Source organism: Struthio camelus, chromosome 4, assembly GCF_040807025.1.
Source record: "Struthio camelus isolate bStrCam1 chromosome 4, bStrCam1.hap1, whole genome shotgun sequence".
Classification (NCBI taxonomy): domain Eukaryota; kingdom Metazoa; phylum Chordata; class Aves; order Struthioniformes; family Struthionidae; genus Struthio; species Struthio camelus.
In genome coordinates this window covers 70,795,680-70,823,396 of record NC_090945.1, presented here as the reverse complement: position 1 = coordinate 70,823,396, position 27,717 = coordinate 70,795,680, and the positions used below count along the sequence as shown (strand labels likewise).

The 27,717-nt window shown below is 34.6% G+C and overlaps 1 protein-coding gene across 2 annotated transcripts in view; it reads left to right on the top strand.

Moving 5' to 3' along the window:
• Positions 1-27,717, top strand: part of CPEB2 (cytoplasmic polyadenylation element binding protein 2) — a 56,170-nt gene that overhangs the window by 9,798 nt on the left and 18,655 nt on the right. Inside the window, exons 3-7 of one of the 2 annotated variants that reach the window (XM_068943347.1) lie at positions 5,193-5,283; positions 13,898-13,948; positions 21,037-21,060; positions 25,187-25,357; positions 26,864-26,953. In XM_068943347.1, coding sequence (XP_068799448.1) covers positions 5,193-5,283; positions 13,898-13,948; positions 21,037-21,060; positions 25,187-25,357; positions 26,864-26,953 — 427 coding nt within the window. The remainder of the gene's footprint in view (positions 1-5,192; positions 5,284-13,897; positions 13,949-21,036; positions 21,061-25,186; positions 25,358-26,863; positions 26,954-27,717) is intronic. The other variant, XM_068943349.1, reaches the window with a different exon arrangement.

The following is a 27,717-nucleotide window of genomic DNA, read 5'->3' as shown; positions in this document are numbered from 1 at the left end:
TTCATACGTAGGCCTTCTAGACTTGCCTCACGAGTCAATCCTGCCAAGCCTTTAATCATCTCCGTAATGTCTCTGGCTCGCTTCCAGTTTATGAATGCACGTTCTTGAGCCAAAGTACTCCAGTATAGATGTAGTAAATGCTGTTGGGAAAATTGTTGGTTTTTTTTTCTTTTTTATGCAGATATAGCTGGGAAGCAGACATGTTTTTGCCACAGCACCTATGCTAGGTCCATTTTAGACTGAATTTAGCTAGCTGGCATAGCTGATTGTGTCATCTTAACTTTAAAACATTTTTGCTGTCAGGATGACTGTCCTCAGTTATTTACCATATATTACCGTTCATAGTTACCGCTACTGACACCATATGAAGTAACCGAGCAACTTCATGTGTCTTTTTAAGGCTTCCTCCTTGCTTTTCTTATAGCCCTTAATTGTAATAAGTCATAAGTTTTAGTGTTAAGCTTCTCATTGACACTAGCTACCGTTTCAACAGGATGCTTATGATTAAAATATGCATCTTCACTAAAATGAGAATGACTTAAGGCTTACATGCTAGCAAGGATGATGTTTTAGAATATATAATGTACCTATTGCTGGGTTATTACTGTTAATACTATTAACAGTATATAACAGTATATAACAGTATATTGCATTCAGGTGCTTTTTGTAAGCTTGAAAACTTGTCTTTATTGTTAAATCAGCTGTCACATTCTAGTCTTGGAACACATTTCTATTCAGGTCATTTTTAAGAGGGAAGAAAACAATTTGTTAATGTTTTAGCTTGGGAAGTGGTGTAAAAACTATTGTTTCTTCAATTGGACTTTTAAAAGATTTTGACAATTCAGCAAGGTCACAGCCACAGAATCTTTCTTGCAGGCAGCAAAAACCATACTCTGAACTAACATTATAACTTGCCCATAAGTCATTTCCACCACCGCCACTCCTAAACTGCTTTATGTTTGAATCAAATGATGGTACATTTCTTCAGAACAGCAAGGGACATATAATGGAACATGTCTTAAAGATATTTGTATTTACTGAACTTAATACAGAGGTTAAAGCTATGATTTACCACAAGTATTTTTAAAGATCAGTATTTTAATGCATGTGCCTAAAATTAAAATGTGCTTAGCTGCTTAACAATGAACACTTATTTTTGAAGGCTTGTGATTAAAGATTAGCAAAATTTTATTTATTATTTAATAGTTTCCAACCATATATTTGTTTCAGGCATAAGTGACAGAGTCTACAAATGAGTGACAGAGTCTGTAGACAGAGAGTCTACAAATGCGCAAACAGATAGTCTTTGCATAAATTGTGCAGATGTATTTAGAAATCCTAAATACATTAAGCCAAGAACAATGATTTACCCAACAACCTAGTGCTGAGATTGGCTCTTCAGAGAAAGTTGCCCCTCCTCCCGTTCAGTCCACATTATTTAGATATGTGGGGGAGTAAGTTTTCTGAATTATACTAAGTGTAATTTGTATGAGGTTGTCAAAAAGGCCTTCTAGCGCTAGCTGTATCCTATAGTTGGGATACTTGATGCTTCCCCTAAGTTGTATATTTGTAAAAATGCAGAAATAACTACCACTTTTCTGTAAGCCTTCTTACATGGTCTTAACTTTAAGTTGTGCTGACAATTTATAACGAAGTCATATACCTCTGAATCGGTAGAAAGAAAGAAAGATCTCCTTTCACGTGATATATTAATACAGATGTGCTGCTGGCACTGGAAAGGTAGGTCAAACAGGATTCAAACGTTTCTACAGTTAAAAAGAAATGAAGAACTAGTAGAAGAATATGTAGTGCTTGGGAGAAGCTGACTTTATCAGCTCTGGGAGACGCTTTAACATTATGTTGTGACATTCCACTGAGAAATCGACCTTTCAAGACAGCCACAGTTTATGTGATTCTTAACAGAGGACTGATGAGCCACAGAGTTGAGCGAAATGCAAAATGTTTTACAAGAATTCGCCCTTGACAAAAGGGGCTTTTTGGAGTGAGGATTATACAGGTGTTAACTATGCATGATGCATCAAGTCTTTTTGTGGTACCAGTTATCTTTAGTCTCATTATTGCAGAAAGTTTGACAAACTCAAGCAGTCCTTGGACATCCAGAACAACATGGAAATAGCATTATTTCCGATAATTAGCGTTATTTCCATGTGCATGGAAAATCATCTAAATCCATCATGTTCAGTGGCAGCACTTCTCATGCTTGTGCCAAAGATGAGAAAGGAAAAAAAAAAAAAAGAGTGCAACTTATTTGAGTTGAGCATGCTGCAATAGAATTGTCCCCTTTTAAAGCATTATGGGTTTTTTCCTTCAAAGAACTTTTCCTAGAAAATCTTTGTTCATGTGACCTACGTTACTGAAATACTGCAAAATTCTGCGTTGAAGGTAAAGGTTTATATTTGCATAGATGATACCTGTGCCCTTTAAAGATACTATGCACATATCTGAGGAGCACAGAGCAATGTGTTGCATTATAAGGCCTACTTGCAAAAAGGTTTAAAAGTGAACCTTCTACCCAAAGAACTACTTGCTCCTTTTGAGAATATTGTTAAATTTCAGATAACTTCGCTTTGTGTAGTTCATTGTTTTTGATAGTTCAGTGTGAACTGGAGTAGATCTTAAAAGTCTGGAGCACTGATTACCTCAATGTTACCCAAGCTCACGAGTGGAGAGTGTAATTTGGGTAGTGGGATAGCAGAATACAATTCCCTTATTTAAATCCTACTTTGTTTTAGTGTATTCACAGCATTTTTATATTGTGCAGTACATGGCTGTTATGTCTTTTCACTGCCAGAAACAAAGTAATACAGTTCAAAGAAGCAACACTTTTTTTTCAGCTTTATAGAAATGAACTTGCTAAAACGTTAAGAGGAGGATGGGAAAAGTTCATTTCTTCTTCCAGCAGCACAAGATCTTTCTGGTCAGGAACACAAAGCTTGCAAAACGGAATAATGTAAGGGTGAAGTTATGATTATTGCACTATCTTAGTTAGTGGAGCAGCTTACAAAGGAATCACAAGCATATGCTACATGGTTTACTTCTGCATTTTCCCAGAATATCTGTGATCAAGTGAGCCAGAATTAGGGATTTTCTGCTATGTAGCCCTTTCTTACAAGCTGTTCTATTTGCTAGAGCAAAGTTAAGACCATGGTAATGACCCTTTTCTATACAAGAGGTTCATTTCTTATCTCAGTATATGTCTGCAGCAATGCTCAAAATATAAATAAGAAACACTAGCTAAATGAGTCTGTATGACAAAGATCAGGTGTCACATACACAGTTAATTCTAGTTTGCCCAGTTTTTACCAAAACCGGCTTTTCCCCATCAGCTGAAGAGGTAGCAAAGTATTGCATCTTCAGTTTACTCAGCATTGTTTTTTGCAGAAAGAGCTTACTATCCACCAGGTACTGACTTCAGCAGAATTTAAGACTTCATTAAAAATTAGGATGCGATAACAACTGAATGCTAAGGGACAGAATTCCCTTTCATAATCTGTAGGTAACAAATCCAGCTTTGCCTGCTGGCTCACACCTTTTACAGAAAGCAAGTTTGATGGGGCAGGCAGGTTCTCTTCATAGGTGCTGTTCAGAAAGAAACCTACAAGGGCATGGAAGTTGATCAGAGTCACTTCAGTTTCATTCTGCTGCTCCTCAGGACAGCTACTGAATGAAAAGAAGGTAGTCCCAAAATAGATTGCTGTGAACTACAGGAGTATCAGAATCTTCTCGTTGGCACTCAAACCAGGTTGAAGATCCGCTAACAAAGCTTTTACAACACTTGGTCTGGGACATGGCAGGAGACAAGGGAAACCTAGGTGCCTTTTGGGGTTTTTTCTTTTTTTTCCTTTCTTTCTTTTTTTTTTTTTTTTTAAGTTTATCATTCACATTATTTAAAGGCTTACACAAAAAAAAAAACTAATAAAGATAATAGATTGTTTATTCAATAGGAAGCCGCTACTCTTTTTAGCTGTGTGGGGTAGAGATAGCTGAAAGGAGGCCTTTTCCATCTTAATCCCAATGTTGTATAAAGTTGACTAAACTCTCCAAATGAGATTAAAATAAAGTCTTAGTTTCATCATGGTTTGTTTAATAGAGTTGTTCATAAGTCATGGTTTCTGACTCATAGAAAACATCTATTTCAGAGTTTGATTTTTCACTTCCAAAGCTTGAAGAATACCTGCTTGCTGAGGGACATAGCTTGAAACTAGTCTGTGTCCTGCTGAACTGTCATGGAAAATCATGGGGACTGAGAGTCAGATAACTTGTGCACAATTACAGGATTCCTTTAAGTATGATATAGTCCAGGCATAAAGCGTTGCAACTACAGAAGATAAAGGGGTGTGAGGCAGACTGATCTTTCTGGAATACCTTCAGAGACCAAAAACAAAGAAGTTACAAATAGTCTTTCTTCTCTCCCCTCAGCCTGGGCACATTGAAAAATGCAGAAGAAAATGCCTTAGTTAAGAGTTAGATCAGTTAAAATATATATAATTTATTATTGTAAATTTAATTCATATTTGCAAAAATTTGTCATAGACAAGGCTGATAATCTATTAGTAAGCATTCTGATTTATTTTCCATAATTTAGCTTTAATTTTCCAACTTTTAACCACTCAGTTTTGCCCATTTGTAAATTAAGTCTTTATAAGCAAAGAGTTTCGGATTGGTCACCCAGAAAACAGAGCACATTCTTAAGAGGGGGGGTCTAAGAGCCTAGGCAAGCTACTTACCCAAGCACCAAGAACACAAATTGCTTCCTATGAGGCAACCGCGCTTCTCTTCCTACTGTTCTCCACCTTACTCACCGTGTAACTTCTACATGAACTGAAACTGAGCCATTGCAAGGTGTTAGTCTCCCTCATTAAACAACCTGATGCTTAGCTCTGCTGTGGATCATTACAACTGATTTAGGCAGTTCTGAGGAAAACAGGCAAATATAGGCTATCAAAGTGCATATACAGAAGGGTTCTTCACAGTGCATCTCTAGTTTTATATTTGGATGCTATTAAGTTTACTGTTAATAAATTCAGGTATCTTAAGCTTTTATGTCACTGTCCTTCTCCATAGCATCTGAGCGTAAAGCCTTTAGAAAGCACCTTTGTCTTCCTATCAAGATTCCTGTTACGAAGTACAGATTTTTGTATTCCAATACTAAGGATTTTGTTCTCTTTTAGGATCGAAATAGAATGTATGACAGTCTGAATATGCACTCTTTGGAAAACTCCCTTATTGACATTATGAGAGCAGAGCATGATCCACTTAAAGGTATGTTATTACGCTAAATAAAGAAAAAAGAGTCACCCATTCTGCATATTTGCATTAAGACTGATTGCTAATTTAGATCCTAGGTTCAGAGTAAAATAGCAAATGAATGATTTTTCTCAACCCATATGAAAGGTCATTCTCAATCAGTATTTTATTGTAAATATTTGTTTATAGTTGTTTAAAACTTAGTGTCTTTATAGATTTCTCCAGCCCCCCACCCCCCAAAATTCACAGTTAGGTTTATCTGAAATCAGCTCATCTGCTGCAGGAAGTTTTACCCCAGTTTGTGAAGACACACTGATGTGTTGGAGCTAGCCAAACAGGGTTGAGAGGGGAACCAAACCACTACCAATGTTAATTAGCCTATTAATTTTTCCTTCTTGGCAGTGGAAGCTGAAAAAAAATTTACGGGCACTGACAAATTCAGTCCTTATCCTTTAAATATTTTTTCAAAGACCCTGCAGGATATAATTTGTATAATTGTCCTTAATAATAATCCAGAAGTATGCTTGGTTTTAAGATGCTGATTCCTTCTACTGCTTTAAGCTTTGTTGAAACCATTTTGCCACATCAGTAAGCGTACAGCTAGTATTTGTAGACTTCAGTTTTAACTCTTGTATTCATTGTGCAGTAACTCACTCCTGAGTACGTTTTTCCATACTTATTCTCTGATGGATTTTGCCACTGAACTTGGGGGAGGGAGCCCAAGTCATTGTATTCGGCCTGATCACGTCATTTCTTTTGTGGTATTATAGTTGGACTAACAAAATCTAACTTTAAAATTATCTAAGACTTCAAGCTTGCTATGCCATTCTTGCTGTGCAGTAAGTATATCTCAATACTGAAATAAGTATATAAAAATAAGTAGTAATTTATTTGAATTATTTACCTCCCTCAATAGAGGTGCTAGGATGTAATGTATATTACGCTAGCGCATAAGGGCCTCTGTTCTGCTACTGAGAGACTTTGCTAGAGTCTGCTTATGGCACTCTCAAAATACGTAATCAATTGGAAAGCCTCTTGTGTTCAGGTAGCACGTAATAGTATTGTAAGATTTACAATATAAAGCCAAAAAGCGTTGTTTTTTTTTTTTTTTTTTTAATGATGAAAGTATCTACAAAACATCACTAAATAGGTTACAAATTTAGCCAGCCAGTTAATATTCCACTTCTTTAGAGTGGAAGTTGAAATTAATATTTTCTCAGATGTTTTTAAATATAATCTTTAGTTTCATAGCGCCTACAGAGAATGAATTCCAGTTTTAACAATTTTGTCAGTGAAGTCCACTAATAAATTCATTTATTAAATAAATGTCTACAAAATATCACTAAGTAAAACAAAGAGGTTGAAACCTGTGAACAGTTAACCTAGTGGTAACTGCTATGGACTAAAAGTATGGTATGTTATCAGAGAAAAGGTAACTAGCTAGATCATCCTTGTTTGAAAGCTCTGCTGCTTCAGTTTGCTACATTCAGGTGGTGATTCATAATTTTTTTCAGTTATCTGAACCAAAATCTACCATCAGCAAGGATATTAAAAGGTAAAGCTGCTGTTAGGCATCAGATCTTTTATCATGATACACAATTATTATCATCTGTCACATTCACAAAAAAACAACCAGTTCTTCCAGTTTTCCTGTGCAGACTAACATGATAAATACTTCAGGAAGTTGTTGCTTTGTTCCCCTTGCCAGCTCACTGTTTTCATTTTGCTTTTATAATGCATAAGAGTTCTCAGAAGCACAGAGAACACAGATAAGACCCAGTTTTATTTTTATTCGTATCATCATATTTCATTGTGAAATATGAAAAAGTATTTTTCCTAATAATATTTTTCAGTGAGAATAAGGCAAGACAAAGCTTTAAGATTTTAAAGTTAATTGTTTCCACATACACGAACTGCTGAAATCTCAGTGAAGGTTTCGTAGTTATTCTGTGCTTTCTAGAGATATGAGTGTATGTTTCAGTCTACGGTTCAGACAAATTTTTTTTTTTTTAACAGTTTCACTATCATATACTTGGAATGAAAATTCCGTAAGTTTTATGTTTGAACTAAAACAGATGGAAGCCATAGATAGTGTTGAATTCAAAGGAATTTTTTTTTGGTTGGTTGGTTGGCTGCCAGAGAACAATGCACACACCATCTGAATTTAAATAGAATAATTGAGTACCATTATTTAATACATTTGATAAGGTATCATTTCTCTTTTGAAAATACTATTTCAACTGAAACAACTAAATTATTAACAGTGAGATGAGAAATGTTCATTAGTGATTTTACTGCCTGAAAATGGGAAGGGGAGAACACATTGTAGAATAGCTTTTTAGTCTTTCCTTATCCTTTCTCTGTTTAGTCACCATTAGCTGGCATTTCTGTAATTTCTGTAATTTCCTAGTGGCTTGAACTTTTTTTCTGCAAATCACCAAACACAAATTTTGTTATTTCAGTCCCTGGGGCTTTTTCTTTTCACCACAGCAAATCTGACATTTACTTACAAAACCATCATATTTGCTTGCAGAAAGTGCAGGCTTAACAATTTTATTAATCATTATTTATTATTTTTATTAATAGGTAACAGTTTATTGTAACTAAAAATATTCTTTAGTTACAAAAATATTCTTATGAGAAGTTTTTAAGTAAATCTAAGCTCACTAAAACAATGCATCTTTTATATCTGACCACAGCAGTAAAATGAAAGTCCCTGGAATTTTAAGCACGTGTTTCAGATTTAGCTGCTTATAATATCTGGAGTATGACTAAGCATCTTGTCTCAGGTTCTGCACGATGCAGAACAGACACTGCATGTACTAGCTCACAGCTTTAGGTTTTAGATTTGAAAATCCATTTTAGAAGGAAGACAAACTTCACCACTTTTGCTTTCGTGAACTTGAAAACCTATGCCAAATAAGATTCACTTTAAGTTAAATTTAAATCTGCCAAAAATTGTTTCTGGATGTGTAGTTTTGGCTTAGGCAAAATTTAGTCAGCATTACAAACAAGATCAAAAGAAAAAAAGTTATTTTTTTAAGAAAAACATTTTGAGAATTTTTTTTTTTGAAACTAGATGCTTGGTTTTGCTGGTTATTGTGGTAGACAAAACAATTGTATTAAAATGAATCTTTTCCATGCCTTTTTCTCAAAATGCATTTCATAATAAGATATTAAGACATTTAAGATAACTCTTTATAATCAAGAGAGTATGAACTGATTTTATTAATCCTTAAAACTTTGAGAGAAGTGTTGCAATATTGGATGAAAGTGAGTCTCAAGTACCTAGACATTGGCAGTAAAACTCCTTTTCTAGACACAATACTTCAGTGAGTTAGTTTTTTTCCTTCTCCTCCCCCAAATACCAGTGTTTCCTGATCTCAACATGTAGAAAAATTGAATTATAGCTATTTCAGAAACAAGTAAGCCAATACATATTGGCTAAAATAGGTTATGGAAAAAGGGTAAAAGGAGTGGTTACATTCATGGAATATGTGTTAAAATTGAGAAGCAGATGACTTAATGGGATTTATTATCTAGAATTGTTTTAAATGTGTTACTAGTAGAGACTATGGTGCTTTCCATGTCTCTTGTTGGGCAAGAGTATTGATACTGTGCTCAGTTTTCAATTGCTTTCTATTTCCTGTCCAATCTTATAGCTCTGTAAGCTAGGTGTGAAACAGTACTGAACTTGAATTTGTCATAACTACATTAGTAAGAACAACAAGAAGAAATACTAACATTCTGTTCATTAAAAAAAAAACAGAATTGCATTTTCTGTATGATTTTCTGAGAGGTGAGGAAAATGAATAGACTTTTCAGAAAAGTCTATTTTTGTATATCTAATAATGAAAGGAATAATAAAAGCAGAACACTAATATTTGGCTTACCTCTAGAGAAAATAACTTAGTGCTTTTAGAAGCCTTTGTCTTGCTCTTCCTTGTTTTTATGTTCCCTTTCAACTGCTCTCATTAAGCTTTTCAGGTCTTCTACTTCTTGCTTTTAAAAGGAACCTTCTGGAGCTTGCTCACTGGAGTCGAGAGAAAAGGCAGTGGTGACTCAGCAACATAGCAGAAAACATTTCTTTTGTTGGCTGTGGTAATTTGTGCTTTAGAAAAAAATTGTTTTTTATTTTTTGTTACGAAGCACTAGGGTTAAAGCTATACAATTGCTTCCTAGAGTAATTTAGATTGTACTCGGAAGAGAGTTTCTGAGGCTGAACAGAAACGGTGGAGGAGAACCGTAACTTTTTGTCACATTAAAGGTTGTGAAATTGCATGCAGAGATTGGTTTCTGTAAGTTTCTTTTATATAAAACTTTAAGTGAAGAAACATTTGAGACATTAGAAAAGTTGTGTGAAAAAACAATAAAATATCAGACTTGTGAAACCATGAGTCAGCAACTTTTAAAACAGTCATGGATACTTTGTCCCAAATGTTTGAGTATTGAGATTCCTACAGCAGTTAAATAGGAGTAGAAACTATGCATTTCCAAGCTGTAGATATGAATTTGCCTGGAAAAGAAAGGTGAATAAGCATAATTAAATCTGGATATTCAGAAGAAGCTTACAAAAATTTAAGTATGCATGGCACATATTAGCAGCATGAGATTACAGAAATTAACTAAAATTTAGTTACTCATGCCTCTTGTTTTGAATTAGCAGGACTCTTGACTAGATTTAGTAGCTAAATTGGCCCACAGAAATTTATTTGCAAGCTTTTTTTTTTATTTGTCCTCACATAAGAATATGTTGTGAGAAGTACTTAACGTTTTCTGTTAACATTAATCAATTTTAGACGTGGAAGACGGGACTAAATTTAATAGAATTCTTAATTACATAAGAAATCGTCAAACATATCTGCTTCTCATTAGCAATATTATTTTGAATTTAACCATGATACATGAGAATTATTGAATAGTGGTAATGTGCTGAAATTGCTAAATTCAGGATTGCACAGGAAAAAAGTCTATAATATGATACTTCCTGATACAGTACTGTAATATTAGGTGTTATATTTGCTCCAAATAACAATATGGTACTAATTTTGGATGCTGTAAAGCTAAATTCTATAGACAGTCAAGGAGTAATTACTTTTTTATTTCTCAGGAATTGGATACATCCATTATTTCAGTATTAGATATTTTGTAGCTTACTTGTAGATGATTTTAAAACCCATAAAGCATCATTATATGTTACTAAAATTATTTTTTAGGCAGTCTGAGGCTCCTGCAATCACTAGAATAAATATTGAACTGTTTGTACTGTTCTAGATGATTCACAGTGGAGTAGGATGGGATTTGTGAAGGGGCATTTTTAAAGGTGCTGAGCATCATACAAAGAAAATAGCTGAATATAAAATAAGAAAAATTTTGTAAGATGATGGCCCTATTTTACATGCTCATATTTACATCCTGCTTAGGTTTGTAAACATCCATTGAACTAGAATAATCTGTTTAAATACAGAGTGTAATGTGAGCTCTATATAAGACTGATCTTGCACCTAGCTCCTAGCATGAAGTGTTCTGAATTTATACATATCATTGAAGTCAGCTGGGGTTCCTGGAAACACAGCATTGTACCGCAACACGTTAATCCGAGGGATAAAAGTCTAAGTTAATGTTATCAAATAGCAGTAATTATATTTTGAAAGAAGTAAGCAAACCGCCAATGTTAAAATGTTTTTAAGGTTGTAAAGTCCTAGTATGAGACAAGGTAGTCAATACAAGTTTTAAGGTCATCAGAGTGCAACAATATAAAGTGGGTATGATTTGGTCATTGAAATAACCATTTAAATAAGACTAAAAAGAAGCATCAGTACAGCTGTGCTTGTATTGAATACTGTATTACTTGCTTTGCTTTTCTACCCATTGGAACGCAATATCTGCGCTGGCAAATTCATCTTTGTAACACAGCAAGATTAGGTGTCTTTGTGTGATTAATAGGTTAGGCTCAGGAGCAGTGGGCAGGTAGCGGGCTCTCAGAGAGAGAGTGCTCCTTTGCGCTTTCCCCGCTGCTTTGAGAAGTGCTTTATTTCAACTTTATTCAATTTGACATTTTATGTTTCTGGTGCAGCTTAGGCATGAAGCAAAAAAAAAAAAAAAAAAGTCAGAAGAATGCAAAAATAGAATTGCAAGTCCATAATATACTAGCTTCTAAAACAGTTTTCCTCTGTAGGTGTTGAGATTGGCGGGGTTGTTTCCTGATAGACTTTAAATCTTATCTTTTTTTCCTGTAGCAATTAGAATATATATCTTTTGTCTCCCTTGCAAAATAACAAAAGAGAAAAAGATGCACAGATAGGGAAGGAGATTGTCACCACCAAATTAGGGAGACTCAAGATCAGATAATCATTTCTCATGGTTCTTATAATTATTTATTCTAGATACAATGTTCTGTTTTGCAAGAAACAGTTCATACTGTTACAAGTATTTCTGTAGCACTTTATATATTCAGAACACGATGGTGACAGTAAATAATCTTAAAAGATCCTTGTCCTTAGGAAAATGAGAGTTACTTTTATAGGCCAAGGAACCAAGAAAGAAGAAAAGCAAAATGACTTGCTAAAGGTCATGTTGAGTGAATCAGTGGCAGCTCCAAGACTGCAAGGATGACTTGTTCCTCATTCTTATTTTACTCTGCCAGCATGCACTGCTAGAAGGGCAGAATACTTAGTTTCTAGAGGCATTAGGTGTAGCCATTGATGCTCAGCATGACAGAAAAATTGGATTGTTATTAAACCTGGACTTTCTGAAGATAAGGAACATGAAGATGGAGGCTCCTGCCAACATTTTTGTTTAATGTTTTGCCTAAGCCTGATTAAAAATATTGACAAATTTAGGGAATACTGTACGGTTCTTTCGGGTGGCATTCCACTGCCCGTTTTCAGAAGGCTGCCCTTTTCCTTCATTACTTTCTCCACGCTTTAAAATGCTAAAGCAAATAGGCAGAGTTCCTACTTAATCTTCATATATTGTAATACCATCCATTCTTATAAATAATAAAGTCTGTGGGAAGAGAAGTAATATGTGGTTGTATAAGAATCTTTTTGTCATAATGCCTGTAAATAGTAAGGCAGAATAAAATATCCCAAATGATCTTAATCCTGCTATTTCAAGGTTCTGAATGCAAGAATTCATCATATTAGCTATTTTTCTGTAATTTCTTGGTGGAACATTTGCATTTGTTTATTAAAGGAGAAGAGCAGAACTAAACCCTATTACAGTTTTCCAGCAAAATTTTTTTTTTTTATTTAATCCCAAAGGTGTCATTTAGCCACAGTACTCTTCTAGGAAATTTCCAGTCTTGCTGCTAACCTCACAGATTTCCCAAAACTTCGGGGAGGGGAAAAAAAAATTATCTACAATGGGAAATGTTAAGACAGCCTTAATATATGGATTGCTGCTTTGGTTTTCTTTTTCTTTTTCTTCTGTGTTTGTTTTTAGAAAGGGTTGGCCTTTTTAGGGTATAACGATCTACAATGTCTTACTAATATTTAAGTAACTTACTTGCATCTGCAAGCCATCTGCATGCGTATTCCCATTTAAATCTATGTGAGTTCTAAAGACCCATAGCTTCTCGACTGGATTCTTCCTTATGTTTCAACAAACATCTAGTTTCCTCAAAAAGATTTAAATGTTTAAGTTACAGTATTTTTTTCCTATATGTATGAGGATTATAAACAAGCAAGTATGTTTTAATGGCAAGATACATGGAAACGTAGGGTTTTTACACATGAAGGCACACTTCTTCCAAACACAGCAGCTATTGTAAATTTCGGTCTAGGTCAGTGTGCAGTACTGGTATGGTTTCAGCTTCTTGTAAACAGAAAATGTCTCCTTTACTAAAGAGGAATTTATAGTGAAGCTACTTCAGCTATGTATTTTAAACCGATCATTTAACTATTAAAAGTATTACATGCCACCAGTTTAGTAAATGCCGTACTTGAACCTAATGCCAGGATATGAGGTTTTCATGACATTTTTATCTAGTAGATGCTTGTCTTTGAGAAAGTGTAATCTGCCACATTATTTTGCTTTATGTCTGTAGATAAGCTAATACTCTAGTTTTGCCAGACTTGCTGAAAAATATTACTATGTACGGTGGTCAGATGTGATTCTCCAAGATACAATCATAATTTGGTTATACATTTTTACATGCCTTTATATTAATTCCTATTAACAATATTCTTGTTGCATTGATTTAACAGAGAAATACCGAACTGTAGAAATTACCCTCTGTTAAGCAATGTGCATAGTGCAGTTATTCACAATCACTATGAAAGAGAAGACTAAAGCAGTCAGCACTATTTCTGGGTGTCATGAAACAAAAAGTGGCTTTATCCTATTGGAGCTGATCCCAAAGCACATTGCAGATCTTATGACCAGAGAATTAAGGTTAAGAAGTCTGTTCCTGTCAGCTTTAACTTGGGTCAAGGGTATTGTTGGTTAATGTGCTTGGAGTTAAATATTAGCTCTTTATTTCCCTTAAGCAAAATGGAAATATGGTATGTATTTGAATTCTAAGCTGTGATTTTTTTCATTTCACTTCTTAAAAATTATTATTCTAGTATAATAGCTAAAAACTCTGCATTTGTTTTGTTGTTGTTTTTTTTAATTTTCTTTTAAGGTCGCTTGAGTTATCCACATCCAGGAACTGACAATCTTCTGATGTTAAATGGTAAGTGCTAATCTTATAACAGTTTCTAATTATCTCTAGCTTAGCTTAGCTCTGAAACGTTGGTATAAAATTATACTATTGTATTCTGTTATTCAATTACTTGCCTCTAGTCCTCAACAGTGATGGGACTGTTGCCATTTCTCAAAGTTGAATGGTAGTGCTAATCTTGCAAAAGCCTTTCATTATGTCTAGCTTATTTGAAATCTGAAATACTCAGAGAGATGTCCTATTCTTTTCTGTTCTCAAGCAAACTAACACTGTGTGCTCTAAACAGCTGCGAGAAATCTATTACGCTGAAGCAGGAATTAGAAAATAAGGCTAGAAATGCATATTTTTCAATATTGTGTAAATAAATGATGAATTATACATCTTTTCTATTATATTTATGTGAAACAACATTTTTTGTGGGCTTTTTGTAACTGGCTTTGTCAAATATGCTTCTAACTCCAAAATATGCTGAAGTTAGAGTTCATGTTCACGTTCCTCTCACAGTAGGTCAAACTTCATGAACATCTGCTACTCCGTGAAGTCATGAACTTTAGCCTTTGTTCAAGGCTAAAGAAGGAAGCAGAGCTTGGTAATCTATCTAAGTCAATAATAAATCAGGGTTTTTGCACACAAATGTTTTCTACATTGGAAAAAAATAGAGCTATAATTCCACAGCTTCACTAGATTTAAGAAAGTGGAAACTGTTGTGCACAACGCAAGGACATTTTTGTAACTGACTTATCAATGGAGAATGATGGGTCTAAACCTTATCAATAAAGATCTAATTATAAAAAAACAAACAAATTAGTTATTTCAGGTGTGTGGTTCTGTGGAGCCCTTTTTTTATTTGCCTTACCCTTCTGGACAGTCATTTACACTCTTGCAAATGGATATAAAATGAAAAAAATTGTAGCACTGAGTAGATATTTAAAATTTTAAGGGATTTCAGCTTTTGCTTTATAAGCCATGAAAAGTATGTATTGTGCAGTGGACAGCTTTGAAGAATCAGATCTTTTAGTGCTGGAAAGTTCTTAGAGAGAATGAGTAACTTGGAAAGCTAAAGTAGCAACTTGCTATTGAAATAAAATTTGTACTTAGCCTACACGACCCATACTGCTAATTCCTGGTTTCAAATTACATTGCATATGGATATGCTTGGTGTTATAAAACTTAAAGCAGCTAACTTGCTGTGTTAAACTGCAACAATAAGACCTACAACTGCAGAACTAGAAAATGTACAGGGAGTAATGGTGAATAGTTCCAGACAGGCACTTAATAAAACATATTTTGCCTAGCTATAACAGCAGACGTCCTTTTGATACTAGGACCCTATTATGCAGGCTGGTTTGTTCAGGTGGTGTCTGTGCCATGTGGTTATATACTGATTTATAATGAAGTGTTACATCGGAGGATATTAAAAATGAATCAGTCTTATGAGTGATTGTCAAATATTTCAATGTGTGAGGAATTCATATTTTTAATTTGTTTACTTTGATGCTCAAGATGCTGAGCTTCTCTTTATATAGTATTGTCAAATGCTAAAAGAGCAAGTGGGCATTGTTATGCTATGGAATATCTTTTTTCTAAAAAAAAAAAAAAAGTCTTTGCTATTATCAGTGACCTTGATAAAATGCATCTCTGTGTTACCAGTCTGTCCTGAAAACCTTTCCATGGAGCTGGAATATTTTGTTATTAATGCTGGTGGAGTTTCCACTGTTGTTTGGAAGATAGCACTCGGTGTAACTGCTCTTCTTAAAAGCTGCAATATGATTTGTGACCTTCTCACAGGCGAGATAAAAACAGCTTGAGTATCTAGAAGATAGACATTGAAATACCTAACTTTTTGATGTGGCCTGTAGAATTTAATTGAGAACCTTGTTTTAGACACCTAAACTCCCTAAAATGTATCTGGAAAGACTGAGGTGCCTCATAATACAGTCCAGTGCGGTCAGGAATGCTGATTAGAGCTGCCTGAAGTTGGAGTGTCTAAACTGCAGCTGCTTACAGCTAGTAAATAGAAAATGCTAAGAACAGCTTCTGAGAAGCCCATCCAGCTGCTCAGATTCTCCATCACAACCTTTCTTTCTTAGTGAGATTTGAGGGGATTTCTCATTATGTGTGATAATGAGAATCAGAGCTTGAACGCTTGTTGGCAGGTGTAGACTTAAGTTTACTTCTCTGCTTAGGAGATTCAAGCTCACGTTTCACAACGTCCCTTTAAAAAGTGCCTTAAAGGGAGGAATGGGGAAGAGGAGAAGGGGTAATCCATAGAGACTCGAATTTGTGCCGTACGTTCTCAGTAAGTGTTCTAGACCCTGAGTAGCAGCAGTCCTTCAGAAAGAAAGCAGCAGCGTTTTTAAGGAGCCTCTTCCCATCTTTGTGTGCTGTAATACTTAGCACTAGATCATGTTTATTTTAGTAGATAAATTTGTATCTCTGAATGCCAGAAAAGTTTAAGCATGAGCCAGCCTGGAATTCCTCAACCTTTTTAAGACTAAGCACTTCTAGATAAAGCTTAGTTCTCTTCTTAAATGATGGATCTTTCTCAGCCCATTTAGATTCTACTTACTTAACTATACCTAATATTAATATTAACAGTTTTCATTATTTGAATTATGGAAATTAACAAAAGGAAAACTGACTTATCTGTTTTAAAGCTCAGGCTGGAAAAAAAAAAAAAAAGTAATGAATTTTTAATGACTGTTACCTCCTAACACTCAAGAAAAGCTGTTTTGAAATGAATTTACTTAAGTCTTTAATTGTGAGCTCCATTTCTCTTTCTATAGCAAGTAATAATGTACGAGTCCAACATGCTAGGTTTTAGGGAGTGTTTTTTTCCCTGCATTCTAATGCATTTTTTTTAAACAGCAGTTGAAACTTAATAATAGGGTAATTCGCCATTTAATCAGTGCAGCAAGGAAGTGTTAAGATATTCTATCACTTAAACGTATTAAAGCTGATTGTGCTTCTAGAAAGATGTTCTACTTCAAGTAGAAGTTACTGAGCATCCTAATACAGGAATTGTGGAATGAGATCCTATAGTTTGTTATTCAGGCTAAACTTGAATAGTCGTAATGATCTTTCAGCCTTAAAATCTATAAATATGTGACTTCTAAAGGAATCTTAATAGAGTTTAGGCACCTAAATTGAATAGAATGCAATGAGAATTAGACGCCTACTTCTTTTAGCCTAAGCTCTTGTGAAATTTCAACCATAATTCTATATAGTTTTCTTTAAATGACAAGTAAGTATTGAAGAAAAAGCTCTGCTACTTAACTATTACTGTTTGTCCCTGACATTCCTGATTTAAATGATCAAAGTATTTTATCTTACTTCTATCATAAATTTCATTGTTATTTTTGAATATAACAAGTTTGCCTGCAAGGGTTTTTTTTTTTTTCTGTTAATATAATAAAAATATTTTGAATTCACCTCAGTAGTTCAATTGAGGTATTGAAACATGCAAATTTGATCTATGGTATATATTTGAAATACATGTCTGAATAAAATAGAAATGATACATTTATTATCTACATGATAGCACTGTTCACATAATTTCCAAAATGTTATTGATGATGTCTTGATGTTGGATAAATACACACAAAAAAATATATTTACGTGTATCTCCCGTATTTTTATTCAGTTTACACTGATTTAAGTTACAGAAAGAGGATATTCATTTTTTGTGACAGGTTTAAAGCTTGTTACTATGCAATCATAGGGATGTAGAAACAGAAATTTTTAACTATAAGAAAAGGGAAGTTTTTGTTGTATGTACAGCACTTATAATGCTGGAAAGTGCCAAGGTTATTGCAGTTGAAAGCAAGGTGATACTTGCATATGTTATGTAATTTTTGTTTTCTAAAATAAAGCTGTATCTGTTGCACTTTTCCATTCATCTGGAATCTTTCAAAGCTTTTAGTTAATTAAGATATCCAGCTTTACAGAGTAAAGGATACAAAAAATATGTCTTTGGGGACATAAATATGTCTTTATAGCTTACTCTTTGAAGGAATTTGGGAAGGAAGAAGTATTATTTATCCTTTTTTGTTGGTGTGATGCCCAGTAAAAGTAAATCAAGTACACCTCCAGCATTTGGCTTTCCCCAAAGGGCTCGCTAGTTGTATAAAAGTATATATTAAATATACATAAATATAAATGGGAATAAGTGAGTGTATATAAACATGTGCTCTGAAATGTGTAATACAGTATGTGCGTGTTATTTTAATAAATGCAGAAAAATATTTCTGATTGAATCTAGTACCATAAGAAAGAACATCTCATTGCTTACCTTATACATACTAAAAGCTGACTGGTTTAGGCGGTCTGCTTTCTCAAGGCAATATCTGGCCTTTGAAAGTCAGAAGTATCTATGTAATGTGGAAAGATTAAAATACTGCAGCTTCATGAAGCTGGAAAGGGTATGTTTACTTTAACATTGTATTTTTAGTGATTTGGGAAGCAGTCTGATTGATAGCCTGTAACCTGCAAGACATGCTGTTTGTACTTACTGTTACTAAAAAACCTTGTCTATAATATAACCACTGTGGTTTCAAAGACTGAGTAAAACTAACCACAAATAATGAGTGTTGTAAAAACATACATTCTGATGTTGCTAATGGTCGCATTTATTGCAGTAGTGCCTACAGATTGTCTAAGAATAAGACGAAATTTTTCTACATGCAGATTGGCAGAAAATCTCTGCACAAACCAGTTTGCAATCTAAAGGGATGAGACAGATACATAGCAGGAGATGGGGATTTGCCATTACGAGTAAAGTGATTAACATGACAACAGTAAATACGGTGATTTTCCCGTTTTCTCTGGTTTCATTCTTTTACTTAAGCAAAGACCTCCTCAAAAATACACTGATAACTTGGGTACGTCATTGTAATTTCAGTATATATGAATACAGTGCTGCGGCAGATACTCTTTTATTTGAATTGCTTTGTTGTTTTTTTTTTTTTTTTTAAAGCGTTTTAATAATACTTTTGTGTTTCTTCTTACAATTTCTGCTATTTATTTAAAAATGTACGCATAAAAATAGTTTTGAGTGTTCTGTAACACAGTATCTCTTAAGCACATCGGATTGCCTGAACTATGAAAATTTGAGAAAATAGCTGAGCTGGTTTGGTTGGTAGAAAGGAGCAGAACTGGAGGAAGAAAAGAAAAAATACTAAGCTATTTGCCAAAAAGAGACTTATTAATATGCATTTGTATATTCTTTAAGAGAGAACATGCCACTGAGGTCACTTTGGATGTGAGGCACTTGAATTTTTCCTGATTATTCTAGTTTTATTTATGAAAGAAAAAAAAGGGGATACAGCGGGTTAGCCAAGGGCTTAGTGACACTACTACTAATATTACGTGGGAGTTAGTTTGGCAGAGAGTCAGAAAAGATTCTTGCACGCTGCAATACTGACATAGCAGTGTATATCTTTTAAGTGCCTGACCCTTCAGAGGAAAATACAGTTTGAAATTAGGCAGTAGTGTCCCTATGCAGTAGCAACTAATGGGAGAAATAATCATCTCCTTGGTAAAAAGTTACATTATATTTTGTGGATTCTATTTTGATGTGGGAAACCTGAATTTAGCTGTTTTCTCTTGGTTAGATACCCAAGTCCCTTTTTGAAACTGGGCTTTTCTGGTTTGGCTTAGTAGTGGAAGGTTGACGGTTTTGAAAAACTTGAAGCAACAGATTGTTCTAATCCATAGTAATTTTATCAGATGAAGGAAAGCAAATTTAAAAGCATGTTCAATGGAGGCTGGATAGGACTGCAGTGAGTGTGGTATAAAGAACCAAAGACTGTAAGGGAGTAAATAAGGAGAGATTTTCAGAATGCCATAAGCAATTCACAGAATTCCTAGGAGGAATAAAAGAAATGCTATGCTAAATAAAAATTTTGAAAAATGCCTGTGCAAATAGGAAGTACCAGAGTACAAGTATTTAACAATATGAAAACGGGACAGCGAATGACATTCACAAGTTGCTGAGTTTATGAGGCTGCACATAAATCTATGACCCAGAACGAAAGCTACATTTTAGGAGAGATCTGTGCATGCAGTCCTAGTAAAAGCAAAACAATTATGCAAGGACAAAGGCATCTTATGTTCATGAATGTTGCTATAATATTATGGTTTACAGTAATGTTTTCTGTTTGAAAATTTAACTCTAATGCTGTAACGATTAAAGTAACCTTTCTCAGATACAAAATTGGAGAAAAAGGAATGGAAAATATTTTATGGAAACATAATTAAAAATTACCTGCAGCTTAATACTTTTGTATTAGTAATCTGTCTATTTTTAGTCTTCCAGTCTTCAGGCAGAAGTCATCTGTGAGCATGATCTCTTTAAAAATCTTGCAACACTCACAAGTTAAGAAAATCTTGGATTTACTTGCAGTCTGTCAGAAATTGTTGCTTTGCCTTTGTGCGATGTTTTTGATACAATAGTATTTCTTGTGACTTGTGCCCTGATTTTGTTTGCTACCACAAGGAGTCTTTTGTTTCAAACAAAACCTTGCGGTTAATTTTCTGCTAGCTCTTTTCATGAAAAAGGAAGGTCACGGCTTATAGCATTTGTATTGTCACTGCAAAGGACTGTACAAACTGTTCCACGGACCAGGATGTTTCTCTGATTAATTTAATGCTTGCTACATGCTTTTTAAAGCAATATTTTCCTTTTTACAGTTTCAGTACCCTGTATGTTATGTAGATACACATATAAGGCTTGAAACACATTTGTGAAGTTAAATTACAAAGTTACTTTAATTCATGTTTCCGTAATTAACATGAAATTAGAATCAAATGTAAAGGCACATTGAATAATTAGTATATAATTTTTAAATTTGTGCAGCATTGCTGTTTTCTAAAGTACATTCTTTACAGCTGGTGCTATCATCAATTTAGTAGTAAAATAGTATAGTATTTAAGTAAGACTTCACTTTAATGCAGTCCCCTCTATATTTATCAGTGGCAGGTACTGATGCAGATTTTTACTCATCAGTTACCCACATAGTTTTTTATATCATAAGCATTTTAATATGTGGGCATGATACAGTTGTTTGACATTTTACAATTTGTCCTTTGTTTGCATGCAGCGAGGAGTTATGGGCGAAGACGAGGTAATTCACTTCTGTTTGTTACAGTACAATTAATTCTGATTGAGCTGTTACTGATCATTATGATTAATTACTCCAATTTGTTGATTATAAACTCTCATTTGCATGTTTTCTTAGTCTGGGGATATGGAGGGTGTGAGGGAAGAAGGGATGGGGTCTCGTTTTGTTTTGGTCATTGATCTCTTGGCAGTAAGTTTGTACTACAAATCCTTTAATCAGTTAAAACGCTGTAGCACTAATCATGATTTAGTTAATGCTAACAGCTACTGCTTGCAGAATTTTCCCTGTTAAAAGTATACAGTTTGCTAGTTGTTCTTGTTTTTTTTTTTTTCATTCTTTTGTTTCTTTATGTGTGGTAGTGTGTAACATTCAACTAAAAGCCTTTCACGGACTTAGTCAGAAATTTATTAAACAACTCTTAGAAACAGTAAACAGAATTTCGTGGTATAAAACAATATATGCTCATTGACCTTAGGAAAGCTCTACTGATTTAACAAAATGAAACTATGACCTATGGTTGTTACATAGGCTATGTGAAGTGTGCAAGAAAAAAGATCAAGATCCTTTGATAGCTTCAGACACTAGCATATGCTTAAATTCTTGTCTACATCTTTCTTGATATCTGCATCAGTACATAAATGACTGCTTGGTAACCTTATTTTAAAGAGAGGTGTGATAATCTAGGTAATAGTCTAACTGTGTAATAATGAGATTGTTTTTACAGTTCCTGGTAGATTCTGCTTAATTCATCATGCTAAATCCTGAAAAATACTACTTGAAATTAGTAGTAAATATGTTTTCCTTGATTATGTATAATATTTAATTTGGTATTTGTTAGCCTGTTTTGTGAGCAAGAATAAGAACCACTTCATTCAAACCATTACTTTCTTGTTTCTATCTATTATTACTGCATTTACAAATTTCTCTATTTACGTATTAAAAAAAGAAATGAGTGCTTATAAGGGACTTACCCTTTTATTTCAGAACCTTTGGGAGAAAGTTGAAAGCGTAGAAAACTACCTCTCTGCTCCCTTTAGGTGAGAGACATATAAAAGGGAAGAAGAAAGAGAAGGAAGTATAAGGAGACCTATACAGCATATTACTCTAAATGTGTTAATCCATTGTCCTCTAGGTCATCTTAGCTCTCTGAGGAGCTACAGCCTTTTGGCAGACTTTCACCCATAGCAAAGTAATACTGACCTCACCGATACCAGTTCAGAATGCTTTCTGATGGTTTAATTTGCAGTGGCAGCAGAGCCGTAGATTCTCATCATTCTTAGATTTTAGCACTGACTATGGAAAAAAATCTATTCTGTAGATTATTCTTTTGTTTTGTTTTCTCTATATACTTGTGTATATTGTAAATCAGAAATGGAAACATCTAAGACATACTTCTAGAGAAACAAAAATATAATTTTAATGGTGAGTAAACACAAGTATAAATTGTGTATTTTTTAAAATATGCCAATTTTAATAAACTTTTTAGCATTATACTATTGTGACTAAAGCATTCATAAATTTTTTTAAGTCACTTAGCATTTTGTTTCTCTTCCTGCAGTAGAAAACCTTGTAGATGTAGAGAGTAAAACTATGTGTTTTTTTTTTACGATAACAGAGCTAAATTATAGTCATTTTAAATTTAAGACTTCAAGAGTACCTCTCGCATATTAGTGAAAAGTCTTTAAAATTCACTTTCAGAGTTTCCTGTGAATTTCCCAGTTTGAGGGAGTGTTGACCAACTGTCTGAGAGTTTTGCTCTGCCGCCTCTTTCTTTTAGCCTTCTATTCCTTCCCCTATATGACGATGGTAACAGCTCAATCTTCTCCATCGTTCAGATCAGTAATTTAGAAAACCATTATTTTATCTCCGTTTCTTGACTGTGTATTCAATTCTTTGTATACAAACATAAGATCAGACTTTTCTTATTAGTCTTCATAACTGAAACTCACATCTACGTTCCTCAGCTGCAGCAGTTTTTTGCTTCTTGAGTCTTGATAGCATGGTCTTGCTCCTGCTATAACTGAGTAGATCACTAACAGAAACAGTCTTCTCAGCTTCTTGTTTCAACTGTGTTAACTCGTTCTATGTTCCTACATTGCTTCCTCACTTTTCTGCCCCATTAAGCATGAACTACTTGTTTTCACTTTTAAATGTACTCTACCCATTCTGTTATCAGGCTATTGAATGCATCTTTATGATGGCAAGCAAGGATGCCGTCACTTGCTACCTGTTAGCCACGTTTCCAAACAAGCATGCCACCGTTCCTAGAGGAAAGGAGGAGCCTACTGTAATTTTCTGCATTTTGTGTATTCCTCTCTGTCAATCACATCTCTACTTAAATTATAAATGTGGGGCACCAACAGAAAATATTGTAGTTAGTGCCTTTGTTACTTTAGTGCATTCCCTGCTTTTATTTTGTGATCCTTATGACATTTTATTATGTTTTGTTGGTGTCTGTCGTTTTGTGTTTTCATTCAATATTTTTGGTGGGTTATGGATTCAGAACCCAAATTAGAGCCAGGAAGCATTACCATAGCATAGGTCAATATTAGTCATGATGTTTGCTATCTTTTCCTCACCCTTATCTTTAGGCACTTGATTCTCAGGTGGTTTTCCAGAAATGCATGTCTTTCATATTGCGCTCACCCATAGCAGATCAGTGCAATTTCTGCAGGCGTTTCTAAGGGGCTTTCCTGACGGCATTCCCCTGAGAGGGGAAGAAAGTTACAGACTGTAGGGTGGATCGCAGCTAACACTGCACAGTCCTGCTGTCAGGGACCTACTGCTCCTGCCTATGGATTTGCAGTGGGAGAATCTGGAAGAAACAGACTATTTGAGGTGGAAAATGAAATTATTTACCCAAAATGAACTTTTTTTTTGGGGGGGGGGGTGTCGAGGGGGAAGCAGTTGAATCAATGACAATTTTAAAAATGAGCGAGGGGGAGACAGGAGAAATTGCACTTGAGAGTTAATGGTGATTTAGTGTTTTTATTTTACTCCACAAAAGTAGGTCCCTTTGGAGGTTTTTGCAGTTAAAAACCATCCTCTGAATTTGAAACTGTCATTAATCTTTATGCTGTTAATCTAAAGCAGTGGCAGTTCGAATAAGATAAGATGCATATCCTGGCCTTCAGAATCCATTGTTTTGGAGTTTTCTAAAATTTGTAAAAGTAAAAGATGGGATGAGGGGAGGAGGCACGCGCATGTGTGTGTGAGACGGAGAAGGAAAGAATTACTGTGTTTTCACCCACCCCCGCGTCTTTACGAACGTTTTGCAATTGCAAAGTCATCCTGTGGACAGTTCAGATGTTTTATGATTACAGTAGCTTTTCTGTTTAAACACTTCTGCATGGGATAAGGCATGGAACAGCAATCCCTGAAATGCCTGCCTTACATTGTCTTAAAAAAAACAATAACACTGTTATCTCACTCCAGATTGCTATATGTTAGGAACCACTGAAAGGCTTCTCTCCAGAACTGTGGCAAATTTGAGAGTGCGAAGGATAAATCAGCCTTGTAACTCATTTCCAGTGTATTATTATGCACGTGTGTTGAAATTCTCTTTTCCTTTCTTAGAAATTAAATCTGTTCTTAGTTAATCGGCACAGAGTCCTTTAATAGAAGAGAGAAAACCTATTTATCTGAAACTTTTTGCTATGTATATAATTTTCACTTTCCCTCTGTTCAATTAAAGTGTAAGACATTTAAACATGCAATAGTAGTTCATGTGGTAGAAGTTACTACTTTAACTTGAAGCTAAACCAAAGGCAGACTAATGAAATTCATTTAAGCAGCTCTTAATATTATCTCTTTGTAAATAAGAATTTTTATTTAAAAACAGATCATTATTTTCCTAGTGGATGAAGCAGAGTAACTGCAATATAATTTGTATGAAGGATTATGCTTGTAGTGACATCAGCTTACAATCTTGAATTTCCTTTCTGAAATTTAATGCTTTTTTGTGATTTTAATTTTTTCTTTAAACTAATGTATACTTTCCTAATACCTTGCTACTTTCTTTTCTACTTTCCATACTGCTATTCCCCTGTTCGCTAAAATTACATGACCATGTACTGTCACAAAATTGTTTTAATATTTATTGTTATTTTCCCTTTCTTTTCTTTTAAAGGACGTTCTTCCCTCTTCCCAATAGACGATGGTTTGCTGGACGATGGTCATAGCGATCAAGTTGGAGTCTTGAATTCACCTACCTGCTACTCAGCCCATCAGAATGGGGAACGAATTGAGCGCTTTTCTCGGAAAGTGTTTGTTGGAGGTCTTCCACCAGATATCGATGAAGGTGAGCTTCCTGAAAAGTAAGCAAACTAAGTTTGGAGGAAGGGAGAAGAAAGGGTTTGAAAGTTCTAAATGACGTAGCAGAGAAAGTCTACCCTACAAAATAATGTTATGGTATAAAAGGCTACAACCACATTTCTGGTGAGAGTTGATGGGTATGTAAAGCTTAAGATAATTTGATGTCATCTCTCTCTTTAGTTATTTTTGCGTCTGCATCTGCAGGTTGCAGAGTTCCATAGGAAGCCTGGAATTTGGGTTCATGCTTAACCTGCAGTGCTGTGAGAGTGCATATCCCTTTCAAATACATCTTAGCCCTCCATGATATCCTCTCTGTGCTCGCTTTGTCCTTTATTAATAGCAAATGACTATCAGTAATTGAACTTCAGATTCTATTTTACTATTACCTAAACATCTTAAAAGGATATTATTTCCATCATAAACAGAGAAACTAAGGCAGAGAAAGGTCAAGTGGCAGAGTAGCCATGTGATGCATTAAGTACAGAATGTACCACAGAAGCTCAGATTATTTCATGATGCAGCTGGAATTGCTTTGAACTGTACTGCTGATCTGAAGTAATCACACTATTTAATATTAGGATCCTCCTGTGCAGATAAGAGTAAATTATATGCTAGCTTTGTAATGTGGGCAGAAGTCCGTTTACAAGTTCAGTGTAATCTTAGAGTAGCTTGCAAACCAAATAAGCTGACGGTGGTTATCTCTCAGACATGGGAAGACTCTATTTTTTTGTTTCATCTTCATTGGAATACTCTCCTGCAATGTATTTAGGTTTTTTTTTTTAATATACTTTAGCTTTTTTTCTGTTTACTGTAGCTTCAATTTCAAATATGCTCTGTAGCTTCCAATTCAAATACTAAACAAAGATAAATGGAAAAAAATTTCTTTTCTCTTTCCTGGCTGTTTATATGCTGATGGTGGGATGCAACTGAAAGAAACAAAACACACATGTCTTTGAGGAGCATTGCCCCTGTAGGGTTTAGGGTTGCTTTATTTTTCTTCCTGTCTGAGGGCTTTAAAAGCAAAGGATAGGAAGGAGCAGCTGGGGTAGCAAAACATCACAAAGCTGTGCAGGGGACATGGTAGGCCCTGTAGCGGGGCTGTTGATGGTTACTTTAGAACCACCTCTAACTAGGCAATTTTAGTTTTCATGCCTGATCTGTGCATGCTGTCTGCTGAAAAGTTCAAGCATACTAATTGTGAAATACCATACCAATTTGACCTACTATCTCTAGTTATCCGTATACTTCTGAAATACTCCTTTTATTAAACAATACAAGACAAAATTAGCTTAAAATCACTGAAGACATACTATGTAAATAATAAGCCTTGGAAAATGTATCTTTTTTTTAAGTTTTTGTTCATAAAATTTGAAGCTGTTTCTGGAAAGGATGACATTTCATGGATAAAAGGAACAAAGATCTTCGATACTACTTTTTCATTTAGTTATAAATGTCTTTTATTTTAATTGTGACTGTTATACCTGTGTTTTAGATGAAATTACTGCTAGCTTCAGACGATTTGGGCCATTGGTAGTCGACTGGCCTCACAAAGCAGAAAGCAAGTCCTACTTTCCACCTAAAGGTAAGAGTTTGAAGGTTTTGGCCTGTCGCTATAAATACAAATCTTACTCTGGGAAACGCTCTCATCTTTTTCCAAAAGGTATAATTTACAATCCCTATGAGCAGTTAATTCAACAATTGCTATGCAGGTTCAGGCAAGGCTCCTTTACTACATACCAAGTCTAACATCTGAGACAGTTGTTTTAGTATTGTGCCTGGTTCAGTGCTGGACTTCTGAAGAATCTTGCATATTCTGATTTCCCAAATACCAGACCAGTGGTGTATAGTTATTTCTGTCATTAATTTAAAGGTCTATATTTGTGTGTCTGTCCACTCATTAAAACTGAAATTTGGTCAAATTTTTAAGGCTAAATTTTACGTACAAATTTTCATTGAAAGTTACAGTCAGGTTTCTGAACTTTAAAATGAAATAGCATGTATGGCACACTCATTGGTTAAGCTTGATGTGTTGCCACAGATTAAGATATAAACTGTGCAGGGAATAGAAAAATGCAACTCACTTCTGAAATCCAAAGTTTTAGTACACCGTAATAGATTTGGAATTTATAAATATGCATGTATTTGGATACTCATTTAATCAATTGAAATACTCGTGCCAGGTTTCTCAAAACGTTTGCTTTTACCAAAAGCAAAATAATAAAAGATATACCAAAATACCAAAAGATATACTTGGATATTTGATCAAAATATCAATTTTGTATTTATTTCAATTTTATACTGTGAACTTGAAGCGCTAATTCTTGTTTTTGACTACTGATTGAATAT